Here is a 25610-nt window from a genome sequence, read left to right on the forward strand (position 1 = left end):
GCATGGATTCCACTAATTTCCCACAAATATTCTTCATTTCTTAATCGCGAAACCATACACCAATGAGGGCAGAAATCATCTTCTCCTTTGTAGAACAATCCATTTTTTGCATTCTTCTTTTGCAAATTGACCACAATTTCTCAATGGGGTTGATGTCGGGTGAGTTGCCTGGCCAGGGGAGTACCTGAATATTCTTCTTCTTGAAGAATTCTGTAGTTTTTCGAGACGTATGGTGCCAGGTCTTGTTGGAACACACCTCTGCCATCCGGAAATGATTTTTGCAGCTGGGGTACGATTCTGGTTTCCAATAAGTGAATATATTTGTCAGAATTCATCATTCCCTTGATAGGTATTAATGCTCCAGGCCCTTCATGTGTAAAACAACCCCAAAACATTACTTTAGGGGGGTATTTGGGTGCTTGTTGGAGATGAGCTGCTGTTACTTTTTCGGATCCTTTCCGTATGTAAGAAACACGGTGGCCGTGGACCTCGAAATGAGACTCATCGGAAAAAAGTACATTCTTCCAGTCATTCACTGTCCAGTGTTGATGTAATTTTGCCCACATTAAGCGTTTTTTGCACATAACAGGGGTTAGCAGTTGCTTCTTAATAGGCTTACGAGCCCTTCGTCCAGCTTCCAAAAGCCTACGCCGCACTGTTGTGACGTGAATATTCGCCCCAGTGGTAGCCATTAACTCGCGGGTTAAGTCCACAGAAGTTAGTCTAGGATTTAATTTACTTAAACGATCATCTGCAGGCGAAGTCTTCCTTTTCCGGCCACAGTTTCCTTTTTTCTGGGGTTTGATGGATCCAGTCTCCCTGTATCGTTTTATGATCGAATTAATAGTAGCCAAACCGATGTGACATTCTGCAGCAATTTGCCTCTGTGTCATAGAAAAATGCTCTGCTAATGTTACAATTTTAGACCATTTTCGTGGAGTTGTATCCATTTGTGAAGACAGAATGTACACAGGATTGCAGTATTAAGTCTTCAACACAACTGAAATGCTTATAAGTACAAAATGACAGGCAAAATGTCACATATTATAAAAAAAAAATAATGACAGACCTTCAACAATGGAATTACACGTACTACAGATGTCAATTAAAGCGGTATGAGCAGCTGTGAGGCCAACAATGACAGAAAATGTAAAAAATATGTCGTGTTCGGATTAATTTGCATGCTACTGTATAATATTTCGAAACGCCATGTTTTATACAGTTCACTTTTTTTCTTCATATGGTTCAAGAATTAAAACAGAAAATCAATATCCCGAATTTAAAACAAAACTTACAAATTAAACCAAACCCTTTAACTCTATTAAATATAGAGTATAATCTAAATTCAACAGAAGAAATACTGAAATGAGAAGTAAACACTGAAATAATGAAACAATTGCTTTTAGAGACAATTAATATTAGGTACCCTTCACAAAACTGGCTTTATTTATACACCGACGGATCCTTGATCTCCAGAGAACAAGGTGCTGGTGCAGGTGTTACGTGCTGTCTCTTCTCACTTTATAGATCTCTTGGATATGTTAAATGTTATGTTTTATTTAACGACACTCGCAACTGCAGAGGTTATATCAGCGTCGCCAGATGTGCCGGAATTTTGTCCCGCAGGAGTTCTTTTATATGCCAATAAATCTACTGACATGAGCCTGTCGCATTTAAGCACACTTAAATGCCATCGACCTGGCCCGGGATCGAACCCGCAACCGTGGGCATAGAAGGTTAGCGCTATACCAACTTGCCAACCAGGTCGACTCTTGGATATGGAACAACAAGTTTTGATGGAGAAATCATTGCAATAAGTGAAAGTCTCAGGAATCTTCTATGCCACATCAATAAATTTAAGAATGCAGTTATATTGTCAGACTCCAAAGCAGCTATTCTATCAATAGTCTCTAAACACACACCTTCATCTCAAACAGCAGAAATAACTAAAATGCTCTCTCAATTAATATCACTCAATAAAAGAATTGTATTCCAATGGATACCATCCCATTGTGGAATCCTGGGAAACGAGAATGTGGATGCTTTAGCAAAGAAGGGCAGCACTGCTACTTACAGACCTGTTACTAAATCTACGTATTACTCTCTGAAAAGATTTATTAAATCTACATACTTAGACTTCAAAAAACAAAATTTGATAACACAATCTCAAGGGAAAAAATGGAACTCTCTGCACCATAATCCACAGTTAATTCCCGATTTACCATGAAAATCGTCTGTAGCTGCATTTAGATTGGCAACAGGCCATGATTGTTTGGCCAAGCACCTGCATAGAATTGGAATATATCAGTCCCCTAACTGCCCATTGTGCAACTCAAACCAAGAAATGGATTCGGAACACCTCAAAATCTGTGCTTCAGTGGCTGGCCATGATAATATCTTTGAAAAATATTGGAGTGCAAGAGGTCAAATGACTTTATTGTCAAACGCCTGGCATTAGAAAACAACAACAACTTTCTTAATACAGAGAAGGCGAAATTAAGAGTACCAAGTCAGATTTCTTTATTGTTACGCAATATTGAAGGATGTTTCTTATCTCAGAATAGTGTTATTACAATGTAGGCATAACAGAGAAGTAGATTTTACATCATGATACCAGTTACATCCGCCCCATCACGTCTGAAACATTTTCACATAATGATAACGAAGATAAAAAAGATAAGGATGAGACAATCCTTACACATAAAGCATCTCATACAATAGACACAAGACTGTCCTACAAGACCAAGTTGGTTGACATCCAGTATTCTCATCAAACAGTGCTGAAGGAAGAGAGAAAGAATTAAACTTAAGTTACCACACAATGCTGATAGTGGGAATGGAAACAAAACTGTTATAGTTCTACTCATACTGAGAGTCATGGAATCATCACGAATTAAAAAAAAAAAAAAAAAACTCTTAATATCAGTAGCGGCTGGTGGTCAAAATAATGAGTGTGCTACAATCTCTATATCGGCCTACTGTATACACTTATATGTATTTATCTTAATTTGAGACTCGCCTAGTGACGAAATATGAAGTCCATACGACGTTCCTTCCTACTGCAGAACTTGTCAATTACCCTGGTGTTGGATATCATGCTCTTTTTTATTGACAGTATTGCAAGAGCAGTGAGGCGATCCTGGGACATAGTGTTCCTTAAAAACGTTTTTATGCGTTTAAAGAAAGAAAAACATCTTTCTGGCTCAGCAGTGGTCATTGGTGTTGTAACCGAAATATTTAACAACTTCGTTACTTCACAGAATGGATCCTATGAATTGTTGGAGGCTATGTTATGTATTGCAACAATTGAACGGCTCCATCTATATTTCGGAAATCGGGTCTTCCACATAGAACCTCAAGTTGTGTCTTTAACACTCTTTTGTTCAGTACAGTATAGCTGTTGACAGCAACTTCAAGTTCGCGTTCAGGAAAATTATGCGAAAAATTGTCAAAAAATTTGCTGTTTAACAATTTTGTTGCGTCTAGGTAGCTTAAAGATTGGAAACGGTGAGTAGCTTCCTGAATTATACGGTCACATACTACCTTGGCTTCAATTTTCTAGACTGACTGACTGAGGAACCTCAAAAACCAGGTAGATGGCAGCAGCGGTCGGACACTTGAATTACCAAATACATTGCACATAGTTCCGAGTTCTTCCACAAACAAGCATTCTTTCGTTACGCTTTACTTTTGTAATCTCCAAGCTGTGTTGTGCTGAAGCTGACTACAGCACTTCCCCGCGTAAAAATAGCCAATCAGAGCAGTGATTTCAGCTTCGCACATGCGCATTAACTGTCTACATTCTCATACAGAGTTTTGAGTAGCACAACGTATGGCCTGAGGCACCAAAGAGCGAAGAGCGAAGACTAAACACTCTGTAACGAGTCATGAACATAACCACAGGAAATTGTCAAATGGCAGATCAGATACTATGGTATTGCAAATACATTATTTGAGCAAAAATTATCATTGTGCTGTAGCACTGTAGCACATAAGGACGGGCCGCCCCTGCTTAATATACATACAAATAAAATACAGTACCTGGCCACATTATTATAATCACTCACATTTTTACTATATTTTACATATTACTTCCTCATTTGAACTCTGGTTTCCTTTCTTAAGCACAATTCACATTACATATTTAATTTTTAAACAATATTAAGTATAATTACAATTATAACAATGTTAATTCAAGAAATATTGATAAATAACCAACCACACCTCATTTTTAAAGAAATTTCAATATTTCGTACGACCTCCTTTGGCTTTAATTACAGCTTCACTTCTCTTTGGCATGCTTACAATACACTTCTGTATTATTTCCTGGATCCTCTCATTGTGATTCCAGACATGTATCAGCCTTTCAATAAGTCGAACTCGGGTAGTAATAAATTCTTTTGCCATCTCTCTTTTTACGAGTTTCCACACGTTCTCAATGGGATTCAAGTCCGGTGAGTTTCCTGGCCATGGCAAAAGTGGAATGTTTTTGGAAGCCAGAAACGTTTTGACTCTCCTAGCAGTGTGGCAAGGTGCACCATCTTGCATAAAAATATATTTCTCCCCATTTGGGAACCATTCGTTCAGCTGAGGGATAAGCCTGTTTTCCAATACCTGGATATATTGTTCTTGTTTCATTGTTCCCTGAACAATATAGAGTCGTCCTGAACCTTTGTCTGATATCACAAACCATATCATGACTGATATTTGGTGTTTAACTGTGTTAACCAGGCATCCAGGAGCAAAATTTTCTCCCTTTCATCGACGAACAAACATTGCTTTGTCCATCAAACACTGAAAGGTTGATTCATCAGAGAAGCAAACCTGAAAATTGTCAAAGAAACTGATAAAAACTCATAATTCTTGTGTTCGCTTCGTCTGCGATGTCCGTCGCGCTGACCACATTACCCCATCCTTCAAAACTCTAAACTGGCTATGGCTTAACGAACACAGAAATTTTCATTCTCTTGTTCTACTTTTCCAAGTCCTTCACACTTCTACACCTACCTTCCTTGCCTCCCGTTTCAGTTACCTGTCATAATATCATAATCTCTTCACACGCACGCAAAATAGCCGCATACTAGCCATACCAACACGTAAGACATCATCGTATTCATCATCATACACAATCTCACTCTCGCGCTTGTGGAATACCCTACCCAGTGACATCAGAGACTGTCGGAATTTAGTAGCGTTCAAAAGCAAGCTTATTAAGCATTTTCTTACTGCGTACAGTAGGTTTAATTTTTACTTAATCAATAAAAGAAATGCTTCTCTCTTCTTAACTTTTACAATAAACTGTCTAGCTTTTATTAATCAGTTAATCTTTTAGTACTTTGATTTTTATTGTATTTGTAAATTTAATATTAATTGTAATTATAATTGTAATTGTATTCTTAATATTGTAGTTGTAATCCCCTGGTAGAGGGGAAGAGAAGGCCTGATGGCCTTATCTCTACCAGGTTAAATAAGTAAATAAATAAATAAAAAAAGTTTCCTTCCCAGGCTCGAACCACGAAAGTCTCAGTTACAAGTCTATCGTGCTCTGGAGTGAACAAGGCTCTGAAATCAGCTACAAGGGTCGGTCCGGTTTTTTTTTGCCACTACTGTAGGCCTACGTAAGATTATGACGTCATGGTGTGTTGGAGGTTGTTAATAGTGGGCATTTCATTCCATTTACTTTTTGTGTGTGGTGTTGTGCAGTTTTAGCTTTTCTTGTGTAAGATGAGCTGCAGTGGTTGTAAGAATTTATTTTTTCAATATATTAATAGAACTTACAATGATATTGTTCAGTTTTTTATTAATAATGGGGTAATTAAGGAGTAAAATATTCTTTTTTTTTTTTTTTTAAGTCTTCTCATAGCAGAACTTTCGTTGAACGGTGTAAATATAAGATGCATTCATTTTAACCCTCTTGACTCTACGGTTTCACAAATGAAAGCAAGCACTGTGCAAGAATCTGGTAACTTACAACTGTGCTGTGTGGGGTATGGCGCCATTTGAGGTTGTGCAGGAGGGGGCACAAACCCCGGATGCCCCATTGCTTGCTCATAGCTGGGTGGGGGAGGAGGATGGTGTCCTACGAGGTGCTGATCTTCCACCAATGGTGCAGATGGTGCTGTAGGCATGGCTTTACTCATTGTAGTGCCGTAATTCTCTCAGACAAGAAGATACTGAAACACAAACACAAGTTCTGTTGAGCACACAATTAGGTTCACACTAGAGATGAACAATGAGCGGGAATGCAAGACTAACAGCACCCGCAAAGCTGAAAACCTGCACGACAGTATTGCCTGTCGTTGACTGCTTGCAAGCAAATGTTCAAAACATCGGGACTTCAGGAGTGATCAACTCTCAAACGTGAAGCAACCTTGAATCGTCACAGTTGTTTATACCAGACTGAACTTCTATTTGTTTTGGCAACTGTTCTGCCCTTATAGTGAGACCCTTCACAACATCCGTCACCATGCTGTCCGTTCTATGCTGGCCAAGGCACTGAAGGAAGTTGGGTTTACAGTCCATCAAGAGGTGCAGGGACTAGCCACACAAGGAAGTGTTCGGCGAATTGATATCATTGCCATTAAGAACAACTCGGCATACATTCTCGATCCCACCATCAGATTTGAGACACATGCAGATCAACCGCATGAGGTGGACAGTGAAAAGAAACGAATCTATGAACCGACAATCCCGTTCTATAAAGATAAATATAGCCTGTACCACATTGATGTAATAGGTCTGATGGTGGGAGCACAAGGTACCATACCCTCCTTCTTTGCCAACAAATGTAAAAACCTGGGGCTAACACACAGCATTGTGAAGGAAATAGCCATTAGTGCCCTGAAAGGATCGGTTCAGATATTGAGAAATCATTTGTATGAGAGTGATAATGGAAATTTCAAGTTATCTTAACCAATGGCTGTTGATTGGTTTAGATATCAATGCCAATAAATCCGTACTATTATTTTTCTCAAGGTATATGGAATTCATATCATTCTAACCTATCTGATGATATTTTTTTCCTCCTTTCTTAACTGTAAATGAGCACAAACGCTACTTAGGTGTAAATTTTTCTGACATTTTGTATATTCGATTCCCTCATCGTCTCAAATGCATATCATTTTATCTTTTAGGTGTGTTTCCAAATTATATGCACTACGCTTTGTCAAATCTGGCAACCTTTTCATAAGGGAAGCTAACTTTCTTCTTCTATGTAGGCCTATAAATAATCAAGTGCCTATTTGAAACATCATCTGTACCTTTCAGTGTAGTAATCCATTTCCCAATCTTAATTTAATTACTAGGCCCTTATTAAAAGACTAGGCAAATTTTTTTTCGTATGTTTGAGATCAAGTATAGGCCTACAATCTCAAATAAAAAGAAAGATGCTTTATTTAACGCTATGTTTTATGTTTCTTAGAAATTCAAATTTATTTGGGATTTTTTTTTTATTTAGCCTATATAAGCATAGGTAATATCTGATAGTAGAACCAGAACATCACTTACTAGCACAAAGCTATAATTAAAAGTCTAGTAAATATAGGCCTATTTGTAAATAGGCTATTTAAATATTAGATCTCACAAAATTAACGTGCTGTAGATCTAATTCTTCACCATGAAAATAGTTTATTGACACAAGTTATCAAACATAACCTAACCTGATTCGATTTTAATGCAACTGTCAATATGTTCACATGAAATTTTGTTAATTATTCAACAGTTTACTGGATATGTTACTGTTCTAATTCAGAAAAACTGGGTATTCATAAAACTTAAAACCTTTCCGAAACGAAATAACATCAAAGTATGTCTAATACAGACTTCACAATAATTAAAATGCAATTTAAATTATTAGACAAATGCAGTTAACATACTCTTTTGAAACTGACAATAAATGCAATACTGAGCACGAAAACACCACAAACTACATTACAGCACACCACTAACCGCTCTTCTTCAAGACCGTCCACAAAATAGCATACACACACCTGAACTTCGCAAACAATATAGGCTAAACAGTATATTAGGGGATAAGTATCGTCTGAAACTGACGTACGGTCACAAGACAGGAAGTCAACCAAATATTGCGCAATTCACGGGAGCAATAATCTGCTTGTTCAGTTCGCCATAGACATTTGACATTTTCTCCTGTCGTGACGTATTTCCGTCATGTGCAGTATAGGCTTCCGACTGATGCAGTTTAAAACGCTGAATGCAGAAATTTAACCGAGTTAGGTACTGGATATATTTCGAAATTGACTTGGTTTATATGTCATTGAAATGCTGAATAAAAAATGTTAATACAATAGCTATTAATATAACGACAATGTACTGTAGTTAAGATTAATTTCTTTCAAGAAAAAATTTCGTCTTTTAACTTGCGAAGTCGACCTGGTTGGCGAGTTGGTATAGCGCTGGCCTTCTATGCCCAAGGTTGCGGGTTCGATCCCGGACCAGGTCGATGACATTTAAGTGTGCTTAAATGCGACAGGCTCATGTCAGTAGATTTACTGGCATGTAAAAGAACTCCTGCGGGACAAAATTCCGGCACATCCGGCGACGCTGATATAACCTCTGCAGTTGCGAGCGTCGTTAAATAAAACATAACATTTTTTTTTAACTTGCGAAAAATAATTATGGAGGGGGAAGAGGTAATTCCTTCTACTATACTATATCTGTGGGTAATTCTAATGCAATGTTTTACTATTTTTTTTCTATGCACTCTACAAACACACAAAGAATTCGATGACATACCGATACACTAAACTTTCCATTACATTATGCCTACACAACTCTGAGCTTTATTACTGAACATTTTTTAGCTTTATTTATTTGAAGTCGCTTTAACTCCTAGATCATATCTCAACTGTCTAGTGCCCTGTTGGAAATGTTATTGCTGTTGCACTGTGTCAAATAAAGACTAATGCGGGACTGGACTCCAATTACTACGAAATAATAAACTGAAAATTAATTATATTCAATCAAGGAAAATCACGGAAAAAAAAACTCAACCAGATTGGTCTGCACCTGGAATCGAACCCTGGCAAGAACTATAATGGCTGGTTCACAATAAACCGGGAACGGAAATATGGAACAACTGGATAATACCCACGGCAGATCAATGTCGATAGTCGTTACTCGCTGGCCACTAGTCACCAGGCCGTACCGAGCCGTGCCAAACAAAACACAATCGAAATGGTGGTAGTAAAATTCGCGACTGTATTCTTAAATAATTCACTGAATTAGTCAAGTGCAAGACTTCTGGCTTCTGTTGCATTCAAACAATTATAAAATACGATAATTTGGTCCAGGGAGCATCCGTTTTTGATGCAAAGATAATTTGTTTGGCTTGTTTCTTAAATAAAATTACGAAATGGCGTTCCTGTGCTTAACATTTAATAAAAAAAAACGAAATATAGCAAAACTGTTTTGTCCTGAGACTCTCATCTAAGTCACGTAATAAGTCACGTAATCTACTTCAATATATTTGCCCGAATATATCTTGTAGCTAACAGTGGTGCTATCTCTCAGTAATGTTCAGAACGAAGGAGGTAGAGAGACAAAATAAACAAATTTCTCCCTCCAACGACGCCACACACCAACGTCGTGTTCTTATGCTGGCAAGATTGTGTATTTACTTAAATTTGGTGCTAAACGTAACGGCACGGTTCAAAGATACTGTGGGAATTCTCCAGTTTAGCGATTTAGGAACAACTTGTTTCTTAAATAAAATTACGAAATGGCGTTCCTGTGCTTAACATTTAATAAAAAACGAAATATAGCAAAACTGTTTTGTCCCGAGACTCTCATCTAAGTCACGTAATAAGTCACGTAATCTACTTCAATATATTTGCCCGAATATATCTTGTAGCTAACAGTGGTGCTATCTCTCAGTAATGTTCAGAACGAAGGAGGTAGAGAGACAAAATAAACAAATTTCTCCCTCCAACGACGCCACACACCAACGTCGTGTTCTTATGCTGGCAAGATTGTGTATTTACTTAAATTTGGTGCTAAACGTAACGGCACGGTTCAAAGATACTGTGGGAATTCTCCAGTTTAGCGATTTAGGAACAACTTGTTTCCTAAATAAAATTACGAAATGGCGTTCCTGTGCTTAACATTTAATAAAAAACGAAATATAGCAAAACTGTTTTGTCCCGAGACTCTCATCTAAGTCACGTAATAAGTCACGTAATCTACTTCAATATATTTGCCCGAATATATCTTGTAGCTAACAGTGGTGCTATCTCTCAGTAATGTTCAGAACGAAGGAGGTAGAGAGACAAAATAAACAAATTTCTCCCTCCAACGACGCCACACACCAACGTCGTGTTCTTATGTTGGCAAGATTGTGTATTTACTTAAATTTGGTGCTAAACGTAACGGCACGGTTCAAAGATACTGTGGGAATTCTCCAGTTTAGCGATTTATTTTAACATTATTTCCGTTCTCGTTCTCGTTGCCGTTTCCGTTCCCGGTTTATTGTGAACCAGCCTTAACAATGTACAACAGCAGTGGAAGTAGAAGTAATGTTTATTCTTAAATGGCACCACCATGCATTCCTTGAAGAGGAAGACAAAGACTTCGACATCTTAAAAAGAACCGTTGTTATTGAGAGCTACCGGTATAGGCTACTGTTCTTGTAAACGAGAGTTCTTCAACACACATTTTGAGTCTATAACAGTCGACAACGTTGCCGGAACGGAATTGGATTTTGGATGAAAATTTGTATTATTTTTTTCCCCAATATATAATTTGGTTTTCCCTCTTTCAAATGGTATATCACAATGTGACTGCATATAGGCTACTAAAATTCATCCACTTCAATTTTTTCGATTTTCTGTGGAAGAGTGTAGAAGTTTTAATTTTATGCTTGAATACACTCTTTTAACACATATAATCACTGATGAACGTTATTAAACAAGCAATAACTAGGGTTACTTCACTGTGCTAGTATTATAATTTTTATAGTAAATTACCTGAATGACTAGTCCAGGATTCGGAGAATGACGCAAACCACGTCGAAACTAACCAATCAGGTAATTTACCATCAAAATTTATGGATTTTTAGGCGGATTACGATACAAGATTGGGAAATGCTTTTTACAAAATCGAGGAAAAGTTTGAAAAACTAGCAGAGCAAGATTTTGTAATGCACTTCACAAACGTGTATTGTACATTTTTTTGCACGATCATATTTAAAAAAATTAGAAATATCGGTTACAATATATTTTGCATTGAAAATTTAGAGCAATATTATTCCAAAGCTTTCGCAAGACTGCACTGTAATGGTAACTAAAGGTACGGTCACACGTCGCTACTTTCGCAGCGATGCAGTACAAAAAACTGCGCAACTCTCGTACTGCTACGTGTGAACAACGGTGCAACCCGAAAAGTAGTGGCTGCCGAACCTGCTGCCCGCTACTTTTCCATGCTGCGCGCAACTTAAAAGTAGCGACGTGTGAACACGGTTCTCAGGGCTTGAGACGGTTCCTCGTATAGGATAAGGAGGTTTTGATTAGATTAGTATTTCGTGTTAATATTCTCATATGGATAGTAAGAAGCATGGACGTGTAAGTTTCAGAATGTGAGACGGAAGTAACAGGTGGACAGGAAGGCCGAAGGGAAGCTAGGCGGACAGGAAACATGTGTCCAGGCGTGGAGTTGACTGATGAGGGAATGTATGGACTTTGCCTGCGGGTGGTCAGTAAGATGACGCCAAGCCAGGTTCCAAAAGAGATGATCTGGTATATGTCAGAGAATTGTCAGGACGCCGGAAGTAAGGAGATGTTCTAGTTAACGAACAATTTTTGAAGAACGCGTCTTAAGTGACGTAAGTGTAATCATGGCCAATCAGGATTCTTAATAGAGACACGTGATATATAGATAGGAGGGCGAAATTGTATGTTTGGTGGTTGAAAGTAGAGGATAGATTTGGCAGATACACAGAAGATAGACAGAAGGCATATAGTAAGCGTACGGAGAGGTCGAACTCCACATATTCTCGGCGTAGCCTACCTAACTCTGAAGTATAACAATTTACGGACTTAGAATTTTTTTAGTGGGTGTAGTAAGAAGTCGTGTGTTGCATTATTATTATGTCTGAATTCTTTCCTCTCATCACGTTATCAACTGTCCGTTATATTACTGGTGTTTTATAGTACAAAATATATAATTACGTGAAGTCAGAAATTAGTTTACCAACTTGCGGGAAGTGAGAGCGAGATATTATACACTTGGACGCGCATTTCTGCTAATCTGAAACGAACACTTAATAATAATAATAATAATAAACGCTTTCATGGTTCTTACCAACAACTTCTGGTGTGCGCCTACATCATTTCAACCTACGAGCACGTCTCCCAAACCCCATGTCCCGACCGTTTTGCAGCTGACCTGGGACCTCATCCTCTACCGGAGTAATCTCGAGGAGGCTGGCGCCCAAATTAATCAGTGTACGTAGTTAATTATTGACATCGACGTGCCTCCTCGAGATACTTTCCATATACGACTGAGCTGGCAGCCGAGGGCGACGACGACCACCGACGACCGCTACAGGCTGCAGCCGCAGCATTTTTGATATCGGTTTTGTTGAAACTTTTGCTGCGGTTGCGACCAGTGTTGCCACCCAAATGTGCCAATGAACTTTTATTGTTTGGATGTATTTTAATGTTAGATGTGATGAAAATAAATTATTTGTAACAGTTATTAAATGCACAACACAGTCTGAGCATATTTCTTTACGATATAATTCACTTTTTTAATTTTCTGTAGCGTAGTTCCAAAAAGGAGGGTTGCCAACATTGATTACGTGAATATGCTGTTGGTTATCATTTAAATATATAGGCATTTTTAAAAGCTTTATAGTAAAAATAATGCCAATTTCTGAATACTAGTCAGGACAGAAAATCAAATAATAGATAAGTAAGCTTTCGCATGAGTTTATTAATAATGTGAACATAACCACAAAATGTATATTGAGAAGTCAACACGGAGATGGAAACCTGCAGCATGACTGCGGCTGCAAAAGTAGCGCCTTGTGTGTGTGAACAGACTCGCAACTTTTGCAGCTGCAGTACAAAAGTTGCGCAGCAAAAGTAGCGACGTGTGACCGTACCTTAAGTAACAATAAGAGCACTGTAATGGGTGTATTTCAGTATAGTTTTATGTTATGAAGAATGGTTTCCCTAGCAACAAGTTTCTGTGTGGAAATTCTAACTTTCAAGGCCTAACAACAATAGCTGTAAATACAACAAAAACACGATTGTGCAAAAAGTTATATTTTTTTATTTTGTCAATTTATTCTTTGATTTAGATTATTAAATTATAACATACTAAAATTATACCCATGTTAATTTTTCGTTTTTTTTTTTTTTTTTTTTTTTTTTTTTCTGAGGACTGAGCATAGTATATGACATAAGTATATCTTATTTTTAACGTTTATCTGACACTATGCAAAACGAACCTTTTCTCAGCTTATATTTAATCTAGAAAGTTGAAATTTTCAGGAATTCTTTATTTGGATGTTTTACGTGTAATGAAACAATGTTTTTGAGATTTGTTAAATTTTGAAGATGTTATAGGGGGTAATATTATGAAAATCGTTGAAAAAATATACGAACAGGAAAAAAAAAATATTTTTTTTCAGTAAGGAAATAAAACTACGTGTTCATGATTAGCTGTAAAATCAGCTGTCTATCTTCAACTGTTTCTGAGATAAAGTTCCTTATGTAAGACATAATTTAACATTGTCAAGATAGGCAATTCCATGTCTCCTTAACCCGGATAGTTGCAAAGAGTGCATTATTTCTAGATCATAGGGGTTAGTCCAACATTTAGGCCTAATGCCATTCGTAGAACTGGTCAAACAATTGAAAAAAAAAAAAAAAAAAAAACCTAGCCATCCAGCATATACCCGTAATAAGGTCCTACATATAAATTTCGGGAGTATTTTTTTTTATAGGAATCAAGTGAAATCTCATTGTGTATATTTTTTCACAGACGATGTTGCTGTTATTTCGAGAAATAAGAGTAATTTAAAAAAAAAATAATCTGCAAACAGTAATACGGTTGCTTCAGTAACAAAATAAAACAAAAAAATCGTTGAGAAGTGTGCAAAATATAATATTTATAATATGAGAAAGTGCGTTTGTATCAATTTTCATTATCTTATTGCTTTCTTTAAATGTGTTTTGTAATAGCCCGAAATTTGCGTAGTCAGACAAATGAAACATTTCATGAATGATGACAGAAATGTCGAGCTTTGGCTGTGAGTGAAGAGCAGAGATCGCCGGTCAGGCTGCTAAGCTTTTGTCATCATTAGCGTTTGCAGCTGCTGCTATCTCATTGCCTAGCAACCAACATGCCATCCTCCACCCACGCGCAGAGATGCAACTGGAGCGTGTGACGGGTTCCGCATGAAGGTCACATCGCCAATAATAATAATAATAATAATAATAATAATAATAATAATAATAATAATAATAATAATAATAATAATAATAAGGGCCGGGTATTATGGAGATCGCGAAAATCACGACATAATAGATATAGGGTAAAGGTTGGTAATACTTTGATACGAGTAATATTGTGATAGTTCTTTTTGAGAATTTATTACAATTTTACTGAGCGAGAGAAGGACCGGTTTTGTGCAGAAACTTGTCCACGAACATTCCCTTAATACGTTGACGCAAAAAAACCGATCTTCCTCTCCCTCAGTAAATTGTAATAAATTCCCAAAAAGAACTATCACAATATTACTGGTATCATAGTTCACCAACCTTTACCCTACAATAGATTTTTACTAATCTTTAGGAATTAAGTAATCCTGATTAATAATATACGGAGAAAACAATCGCGAGAAATCGCGAAATAGTTCTAATAGCGAAATAAGAACACATTCGCGAATTATTACTATTGCATTGTTTTATAGCGAATTTCATATTCTGAGTTTTTTCGGATTTTTTTTTTCACTTGAATTTGTTATATATCCAAGTAAGCTACATTACATGACATTCCAGGTGTTCTGATTACATTAATGTTAATTATTTGGAAAGTAATATCCATACTGAGTTAATACTCCAATTCCAAAATAATTGTATTTTCCAAAGTTTCCATTAAAATCTACGCCAAGAGCACAAATCAATCTCTTTTCAATATGTTTCACAAGTTAAATTACATACTGAGTCGACTTCATTTTATTACAAGGTCGGTATTAGGCGGTAGGTCTCTCTATAATAAAGATAGCATTGTTATAATTCGAACATGCCACACAAGGATTGTATTGAAGGAGGGTAGGAGGACTATGCCTTATGTCGATGTAGATTTTGTTACTCTGACAGTGAAAAATTAGAGAAGAGAAAACGATTATGGATAAAAAAATATTCAACTCTAAATATGTACTAGTATTCTTTTTTTTAAGTTCAAGGGGGGGGGGAGTTCAAACCCTGTAAACCCCTTCCCCCCCCCCCCCTTGCGTACGTCCCTGAGCATGCGTATTTAAAAATAGTATTGTACTGAATATTGTGACCTAAATCTTATTTTTATTAGACATATACTTAAAATTATAGTTTTGTATTATAAATATAAGCTATTCCATCAATGAATCCTGGGCTTCACACCCCCCAAAATTGTGCTAAAATTCATCGCGATCAAGTTTTCCGGTATTTTTGTGATCAGGAGTTGGTCACCCTAACGACAAGGCAGAAGTGACAATAAAGTCGACAATTTTGCAGTGGTAGACGGCTTTGATTGGTTGGAATTCAACAGATTCTTAAGCTAAATTGGTTGGTGAATTGGTACAAGAGCGAAATGGCCATCATAATAAAATTCATGTAAGATATTTTTATCCTCTCAGGCAGTGGCGGCTCGTGAACTTGTGGCAAACTTTAGGGGCAAATGTCCTAAATCTGTCACACCACTCCTAGTCCATGCAGCATCACCACCGAAGAGGAGGCAAGGAAAACAAAATACAGATTTTTTTTGTTCACATCCACGTAACCACAAATGCTTAGCGTAAATTTAATTGTTATACTTCCTTACATATATGCACTATTTCGGCTGGATGAAGCTTAAGTAAGATTTAAGTCGGGTAACAGACGATCCTTTAATTTCACTTCTTTACATCAATTTTCTCAGCAAGGGAAAGTTGAGAAAAATAAAATTAATATTCTGTAATTCACACACTCTCATGCTTGCAAATTTTCACTGGTTAAGTTACGGTATTAAGATGTCACACCAAAGCAACACTCAGATATACTGATGGTCAACAATCTTCTAAAACTGGAAAAGAAGTCTCTTTCGTATTTTACGTGCTATATCAAAAGAATTCTACTCGTGCAATCATTTTGAGTTAAGGCAAACATTAGGTTCTGCTGGAGGCTGGATATATACGTAATAATAAGACAAAAGAGAATATTAATTTCGTTATATTAACTCAAGATTCTACAACAATAAGTATGTGAAAAGAAAATAAAAATTTTGTCATTAAGTTTCAAGGGACTAGAGAATCCATTTGACGCAGCATTACAATAGCGGTGTGGGAGGAGAGGAAAGATCCCTTGTGGCCTGGCTCTGCAAGCCACTGCAGCGAGATATGGGTTTTAAACGGTGGCAGTTTCCCTCTGCTTCCCTTCACCTCTCTACGCCCTGACCATGCAAGACACACTCTCTATGAGCTGACCACCCTGCAGATCCCAGGACGACTTTGAATGCAGTGTCAGTTCCAATACAGTCGACGCGCAAAAAGATTATGCATAAGATAATAGTACATATTCCCGGCCAGATGAAATATAAAGCAATTTACCAATAAAAGCTGTAACAATTCTTCTAAAGATTAAAATAAATATTATTTTTATTTTCCTGCCAAAGCAGGGAGTGCTGCAGCTCCGCAGCTCTTATGGACGAGCCGCCCCTGCAAAGGAGATAGCAGCATATGAACAAATAGGCATACACACCCACAATATCAAAATAAAATAAAATATTAGAACTGCATTTGTAGAATACAGAAGATAACTTGATGTGCAAAGCTTGTCTTACGTATCAGTAACAGATGTAATTCCACGTACTATTCAAGAGGCCTTTAAATGCTTGGATATCAGTAACACATTCCGTGATAAGGCAGAACAGTGTGCTTTTGAGTTCGTGCAACATCGTACGAAGATTATTCAGCAAAGCTCGATTCGGAACATCAACATCACGGAACGTCACAGTCACGTCCAATGCAAACTCATTCACATTTCCATCAGTTTGCCGGCGTTATCAAGAATAGATAGGCCTAGCCTAAGTAGGCTACTCTATGCTCTCAAAAAATGTCGTAATTCTTATGTGAGACAATCAATTGCACTGTAATTTTTAGGATTTATTATATAAATGTCTAAGGAAAGCATAGAAAAAATTTGGAATCAAAATCTTGTTTGGACAGTGAAAAATGTCACCCGTTCAAAATAGACATTGACATATCAAAAGTTGATAAGCGGCAAACTTTTTTATTTTTTCATGGTAGATTGGGGGGTCAAAGCGAGAGAAATATTCAGAAAGAATGGAAAGTGGCTGATATTCCGAGGTTTTCCCCAGCCGTGGGACTGAAGCCGGATGGTCTATGGCGAGTCCTCGGCATCAACCCCTTTGATTTGATTACCTGGTTGGGTTTTTCCGAGGTTTTCCCCAACCAAAAGGCAAATGCCGGGTAATATTTTGGCGAATCCTCGGACCTCACCTCATCTCACTATATCTCGCCAAAATATTGTAAAAAATTGCACAAAATTGTAAAAATTGTAGAAAATTACTAAATTGTAAAACTGCAAAACTTTTGTAAAAATTGTAATTGTAACATTGTAAAATTTTGACTTGTTCCACATCTTAAAGCTTCATTGCTCATGTAAGATCTATGGAATAAAATAAATGAAATGAATGAATGGAATTCAAAACCTGTACCGGTTTGCGAGTTACGGCAAATTTAATGCGGAGGTTTGCGTGGCGGACTTTCTTATGCAGTGACAACTTATGTCTAGGCCTATATCACACTATCAAATTTCTGTGTCACAGAAGTCTGATAAAATATATATGACAAAATCTTTTACAGTGTAATATAGCATCTTTGATCACATCTAGTTGCGACATAGTTCTGTGATAAAAGTTACGGTCATCATCATACCTTTGATAAAATCTTTGACTAAGATGAAAGAAAATGGCGGACATTAAGTACATACAACCCCGGGCCGTAAGCTTGAAACGGTGGAACCAAAAAGGTGTACTAGTATGGCCGTCAAATTACCCATAGTTCATATCTTTTTCCGGTGTGTTAAACAGCTGTTATGTTCGTATTATTACGATTACGACTTCTGTTTTGTGTAGTGATTATTTTGAAAGTCTAGTAAAATTCAGCGGGTGTTATTTTTATAAAAGCTAATATTCTTTTCTGTTGGTGAATATAGTGAACAGTAATAAAAGAAAGTAGAAATGAAGTGTTCAGTCCATGTAACAACCATAACACGTTTAATAAAGCTACAGTGAAATGTACATTGCTATAATAATTTGGCCTACTAATTTACTCCTATTATCTCCACATCCATTCTAAGCCATTTACGTATGAAAAAATGTAATTTTTGGAGCTTCATATGTTACATAGAACATAGATGGACATGTAGTGCTGTTGAGTCTAATTTTTTTAATACCTGGGTTTCTAAAATACCGTACTATACAGAAAAGTACATTTTTTATAGTACAGGGTGAAGGTCAACCATGACAAATATAATTACGTAAGGTTGGTTGTTCGACAATACAATATCGGTATAGGCTACAGCGTTTTCAAAGAGTATGTTATTATTTTTATCATTATGTAGTTGCTACAGGGCCTAAAACAAGTAAATTACTTCTAGGCTACTGTAATATATATTTTTAAATATAGGCTATAAAATATTTTACATTTTTATATACAGTACAAAGATAAACAGTCCTATCATAATGCTAAATTACATCAACTTTAATGATCAATTGTTTTATTAATAAATGTGCAGAAAAGTGTAGGTCACATTTTTATATAGAGTAGGTTATGTAATAGGCCTATCTTGTATAAGGGGTGGACCATTATACTACCAGTACTAGGCTAATCACAGTACTAAGTTATGTAGCTATACTTTATCATTTCTAAATTTACAGAAAAATGAGAAAAGTGTGCATTTGTTATATAGGCTATAGCCAATGCTTTTCTTCTGGAGAAAAAAGTACTGGAATTCTGTGTAGGATTATAACAGATGGGAGGCGATTACTATCCAGTGTCGTTTTTAACCCCCTTTTCGCCCAAATTTAAGACTTTCCAAGATCTAGGTGGAATTCAAAGAAAAATTTATTATTAACACAGTTCTCTAGTTCTGTTAGAAAAAAAAGCAGACTATAGCCTAGTATATAAAGAGTATGCTACGTACTTAACCAAAACAGTGCTAATGCTGACGTATTCAATCGCCTTTGAACAATATAATTTTCTTGAAATAGGTTCTAATTCTTTCTCTTTCGTTAAAGTTTCTGCATACATGATCTAAACGAACACGTATGTACTGTTGTGCCACAGCTGTTATTAACAATAACTCATGATTGTCATTGCAAGAAAAATGATGATCATTGTTTAAATTATCAAAAATGTCAAAGAATTGTTGTAATATTTGCAACACTATTTTCTGCTTTATATGTTTGTCTGAAGCCAGGTTCATTACTAAATACCTATTAATTTTTCAGTGCCTTTGCAGATTACAATAACTGGATCAGGATAAGTTAATGCTCCTTTATCTTTGAAATTAATGAAGGAATGCAATAAATTATCCTTCAGACCCGTTATTGCACGTGAACAGTTTTCACACTTGATCTTAGGAATCAATTTAGTTACCACAAAACCAGCAATGTATATGGTAACATGTTCTGTGTATTCTGACATTTGTGTGGTAAGCATAGTCATGATCTTGTAATGCCTCATTAAAAACAGGTAGGTTGATGTTGAAATCATACAAGGAACTTCTTTTAGAGTCTCTGGATTATGATGCCGCACCTCAAAGAGAAGAGAAAAAACTAGACTAATTTGTGTATGAAATCTTATAGACTATAATATAAATGCACTGTACTTCATTATTGTTAAATTATATATATATATATATATATATATATATATATATAGGTGGATGATATGCTTACATATTTAAGTCTTTCAACATGCAAAGTTGGAACTGCATTTGATTTCAGTCTAACATTAGAGCAGGAGGAGGACCTGTCAAAACATTCTTCCAGGAAATGTTGCGAACAAATAACGCTTCTTGCCGTTGGCTGCCAATTTGGCTTATTTATAAATTTTAGCCATTCATTTTTACGACTTAAATCTTTCGGAAATCTGTAAAGAAAGTAAGCCATAATGGTTAGGTTATAAGTCTACATACTATTATATAAAATCCATTCAATATACATAAATATAACAATATAATGCTTACATATGAAAGGTCACGGCATTTCCTGAAGATTTTGGTTTAGCTGTTACACCACACACGCAACAACTAACCATTATTAGAATTTGGATAAGACATTTAAATTTCGCCATGTGAAATAACAGCCTGCAGCAAAATTAAATACTTGGCGGTATTTCGCGGAGAATTATGGGACAAAAGGTGTAATTTGACGTCACATCCGTCCCCATCGCTTCCAAGCATTTCCCCTTGGATCGCTCTCTCCTTCTTTTTTATCCTCTAAGAGTACATATGGTCTGTGTGACAGAAATGTGAAGGCCCATCAGCCACTTGGGATGCTGTGCTTAATGACAATAAATCATAGATTATATCATATCATCATATATCATATATATATGGTCTGTGAAACCACATGACTTTTAACATCACATTATAGGTACGGTCACACGTCGCTACTTTTGCAGCGCAACTTTTGTACTGCAGCTGTAAAACTTGCGTGTAGTGTTCACACGTAAGCCAAAAGTAGCACACTGCACGCTACTTTTCGTGCTGCGCAACCCGAGTGCAGCAAAAGTTGCAACTGGAGGTTGCGAGTCTGTTCACACACAAGGCGCTACTTTTGCAGCCGCAGTCATGCTGCAGGTTCCCATCTGCGTGTTGACTTCTCAATATACATTTTGTGGTTATGTTCGCATTATTAAGAAACTCATGCGAAAGCTTACTTATCTATTATTTGATTTTCTGTCCTAACTAGTATTCAGAAATTTGCATTATTTTTACTATAAAGCTTTTAAAAACGTCTATATACTTAAATGATAACCAACAGCATATTCACGTAATCAATGTTGGCAACCCTCCTGTTTGAAACTACGCTACAGAAAATTAAAAAAGTGAATTATATCGTCAGCAAATATGCTCAGACTGTGTTGTGTATTTAATAACTGTTACAAGTAATTTATTATTTTCATCACATCTAACATTAAAATACATCCAAACAATAAAAGTATCATTGGCACATATAGGTGGTAACACTGGTCGCAACCACAGCAAAAGTTTCAACAAAACCGATATCAAAAATGCTGCGGCTGCAACCCTGAGAACCCTGTTCACACGTCGCTACTTCTAAGCTGCGTGCAGCATGGAAAAGTAGCGGGCAGCAGGTTCGGCAGCCGCTACTTTTCGGGTTGCACCGTTGTTCACACGTCGCAGTACGAGAGTTGCGCAGTTTTTTGCACTGCAGCGCTGCAAAAGTAGCGACGTGTGACCGTACCTTATGAGTCACATGAAATGTTACGTCATCCACTCTTAAACACGGAGTATAGGATTTCACATCTTCACACTGAAGTTCTCTCAATAGAGTTTGATGGATTCCTTTTGTATCTCTTCTCTCTGCCCAATCTCTAACTCAAATATGTTTTTCTTTTATTTCTTCTCCAGTATTAATGCAATAACCATTACTGCACTTAGAGTTGCAACATGCATTGAACTGTCGTGGATTGATTGTTAGAACTGTGATGAAAGATGTGATAAAAGCTTTAATATAATGTAATATACCCAAAATCAGACATTTGATCATATATATTTGATCAAAAATATTATCATATTCTGTGACACAGGAATTTGATAGTATAGAGGGTCGCGGTCCCCCTGTTGAGAATCCTCGCTATACAATCTAGATTACCTTATTAAATATGTCGTCCTCACACGCTTGACTGCAAGGTGTATCTGCGTTAAGAGCAGTTACTGCACCAAGAATATTGGGTCCTGACGACGCCAATTCTTCCAACAAATATTTCAATATCCACTGCGTCGCCCGATCTCAAAAGTCGCTGAATCCCCGTTGCATGTCAACGTGACGACCAGGGTTGCCAACTCCAGTTTGCAGAAATACACTAAACGTTAAAAAAACCACTAAATATAGCATAAAACCCACTAGATTTCTAGATGTATATTACATATTTGAAATAGAATAATCAGAGACCGGAAGTTTAGGCATTATGAATCATTAAAATACGCAGGCAAAAAGGCATTATAAATAGCTAAAATAGGCAGGCAAAAAGGCATTATAAATACGCAATAAAAGGCAATTACAAAAACCTTGCACTTTCCACAACGGGATTTCAGCAGCAAGAAAAGCTTTACATAAGTCGAATGCAAATTGAGATTTTCGACTCGATGTTGCAATTACTGTTGGAAGCAAAGAAATCTTCCCAGTGGCCTTGAAAAGTGCATTTTTGTGTTTGGTTGTACTGATATGTTGCGATATGAAATACTTAGCTAGCTACAACAACGTCGCAATGAAAACTGAAAGAAAAATAACGTTAGACCCGCACTCATTGTTGCCTTGTCAAATAAACACAAGCGATAATTAAAACGCTTACTGACAGGGAGAGAAAAAAAACTAGATTTTGTGCGAAAACCACCATGTTGGCAACAATGGTGAAGACGAAACAAACATCACGGTTTCCGTTTGGTGGCGGCACGTAGCGGCAGATTGAAGAATAACAACCAAAGCGCTAGCCAGCTTCGTAATTGAAGCAGCATTGGACAGATGTCTCTGAAGTTGTAATATTCAAATTGTAATTTGAAGACATTTCTTAAAACTAAGACAGTTTCAGTCGGTCTTGCTGTATCAGTTGCAGTTACTTGCACTGGAGCGAGATGGTGTTCGACGAGACGATTTCGAGGATAAGCCATGTTATTACCGGACAGTTTGGGGAATACCCGAAAAAACCCAACTGGGTAATCAGTCAAATTCGAAAACACGTCATTGTTCTCCGTCGGATAGAAAACTCGTCATTATTTTGCTCGAATCGGAAACTCGTCATTGTTTTCTATCTCTTCAGAAACTCATCTTTGTTTTCCATCGAGTTAGGAACTCGTCATTGTTTGTTACCTCTTCAGAATCGCATCTTTTTCCATCGAGTTGAAAGTCGTCATTGTTTTCTATCTCTTCAGAAACTCATCTTTGTTTTCTATCGAGTTGGCAACTCATCATTGTCTTTTACCTCTTCAGAATCGCATCTTTTTCCATCGAGTTGAAGGTCATCATTGTTTTCTATCTCTTCAGGAACTCATCTTTGTTTTCCATCGAGTTAGAATCCCGTCATCGTGTTTTACCCCTTCAGAATCGCATCTTTTCCATCGAGTTGAAAGTCGTCATTGTTTTATATCTCTTCAGAAACTCATCTTTGTTTTCCATCGAATTGAGAACTCGTCACTGTGTTCTATCTCTTCAGGAATGTATCTTTTTCCTTCGAGTTGGAACTTGTCATTGTTTTCTATCTATTCACTAACTACTCTTTCTTTTCCATCGAGTTCTGAACTCGTCATTATTTACTATCGGGTCAGACACTCGTCACTGTTTTCCATAAAGTCAAGAACTCGTCACTGTTTAAATAGTCGGAATTCGTTACTGTTTTCTATAGTTGGGTGCTCGGTCAGTTTTTACTGCAAATCCAAAATTCGTCACTGTTTTACATCGAGTCGCGAATCCACCATTATTTTCCATCGAGTCAGAAACTCGTATATGTTTTCTAATCCAGTCGGAGACTCATCTTTGTTTTCTATCGAGTAGGGGACTAGTCATTATTTTACACCGAGGCGGAAATCCATTCTTGTTTTCCTTCAAGTTGGGAAGTCGCCAGTTTGAATGAGTCAGAAACTCGTTGCTATTTTCTATAGAGTCAGGAATTCATTTTTTTTTCCGTGAATCGAGAACTCGTAATTGTTTTCTATCGATTTAGAGACTCGTTACTGTTTTTTTATTGAGTCAGGAACTCGACATTGTTTTACATCATGTCGTAAATTCGCCAGTGTTCTGCATCGAGTAGGGAATTCGCCATTGTTATTCATCGAGTCAGAAACTCGTCTTTGTTTTTCATTAAGTTGTAAACTCGCTCGTTTTCCATGAAATTGGTAAGTCGTCATCGTTTCATTGAGTTGGAAACTCGTCAGTATTTTCTATGGAGATGATGAAGTCATTGTTTTCTGTGAATCGAGTATTCTTCATCTGTGGTTTTCGCAAGGTTTTAAGACAAAATATGTCGAGATGAGCCATGAAAGAAATGGGTTACGTAATTATGTACTATCCACATAAAGTTTGGCATTTTCAAAATTAAAGCTTTCACAAATAGGAGTCTTGGTTTTCGCGCGTCATTTGGATACTCTTGAGTGGACTTACTCCATCGTTATTACCCCAGAACAAGGGCTCGGATTTGTCTAGCGAGGACAGCGACATCCTTCCCCTCACTACTCGCTCTGCCCAATTTTTTAACACCTACGGAATTCTGTTCTACTGTCGTGCTTCTGACATTCTTATCCCTCACGTATTTTCGGCCCTTCTACTTTTCTCCTTCAAAATTCTCTCAAATTCCTTCAGTTGAAAAAAAAAAAAAACGAAATGAGACAATTGGACAACAGGTTTGGAGCTCACATTGATTCTTACAGCCTCAAATTCCATTTCAAGGTAGCGAATTTGCGTATTTTTAATTGATTTTCTCTCATTTCCTCCCCTATATACATAATTATTCAATATTCACTCGTCATTATTTTCTATAAATTCGGAAACTCGTCACTATTTCACAGTCAGGAACTCATTATTCCTTTCAGTCAATTCAGAAACTCGTCACTACTTTTGTATTGATTCGGGAGTTCATTATTGTTTTTCATCGAGTCGGGGACTCGTCATTGTTTTTCACTGAAAGATTTATTTTCTCCCGAAGCAACCAAAATGATTTAAAATATTTCTGTATATAAAAAACGAGAAATTTCAGTCGTTATAAAAGGCAAATCCTCAATAATAATAATAATAATAATAATAATAATAATAATAATAATAATAATAATACTAATAATAAAGAACTTGCTTCTCTTTGTGGACTGCTGAACGTGAGTTAGGTGACGTGAAGGCAGTTTTCCACGATACAAAGTTATCTAGAGGACAAAAATCAAGTGTAGACATGATCTGCAATTCATTGTGACATTTTAGATAAGAAATCCTATTCTGCTTCGAGTTCTGAGGAATAAATTTAACTTCATATCAGGTTAGTGTTGATGATTTTATACAAAACGCAATTTTCTTGATTGATCACTGCATATTACTAATAATAATGGCACATTTCTAAGTTCCTAAGGATATAATAGGATGCATAGTTAGGAGGT

The 25610-nt window shown here is 36.8% G+C and overlaps 1 protein-coding gene and 1 long non-coding RNA gene across 6 annotated transcripts in view; both read right to left on the bottom strand.

The window, feature by feature from the left end:
• LOC138702842 (lipopolysaccharide-induced tumor necrosis factor-alpha factor homolog) overlaps window positions 1-22291 on the bottom strand; it is a 65382-nt gene extending 43091 nt beyond the window's left edge. The window contains exons 1-2 of one of the 5 annotated variants that reach the window (XM_069830184.1): window positions 22129-22291; window positions 5972-6173 (exon numbers count right to left, since the gene is read on the bottom strand). In XM_069830184.1, the coding sequence (XP_069686285.1) occupies window positions 5972-6140 (169 nt within the window). In that variant the 5' untranslated portion in view covers window positions 6141-6173; window positions 22129-22291. Of the gene's footprint in view, window positions 1-5971; window positions 6174-7874; window positions 8137-22128 lie in introns of those variants that run through there. The other 4 variants (XM_069830186.1, XM_069830183.1, XM_069830182.1 and 1 more) reach the window with 4 other exon arrangements.
• LOC138702667 (uncharacterized) lies at window positions 17986-20611 on the bottom strand. The gene is made up of 3 exons (XR_011332852.1): window positions 20475-20611; window positions 20185-20377; window positions 17986-20041 (listed from the first exon to the last, which is right to left on the bottom strand). It is a non-coding gene; the product is annotated as an uncharacterized lncRNA (long non-coding RNA).
• Window positions 22292-25610: the final 3319 nt, after the last annotated feature.

This window comes from Periplaneta americana, chromosome 7, assembly GCF_040183065.1.
Source record: "Periplaneta americana isolate PAMFEO1 chromosome 7, P.americana_PAMFEO1_priV1, whole genome shotgun sequence".
Taxonomy (NCBI): domain Eukaryota; kingdom Metazoa; phylum Arthropoda; class Insecta; order Blattodea; family Blattidae; genus Periplaneta; species Periplaneta americana.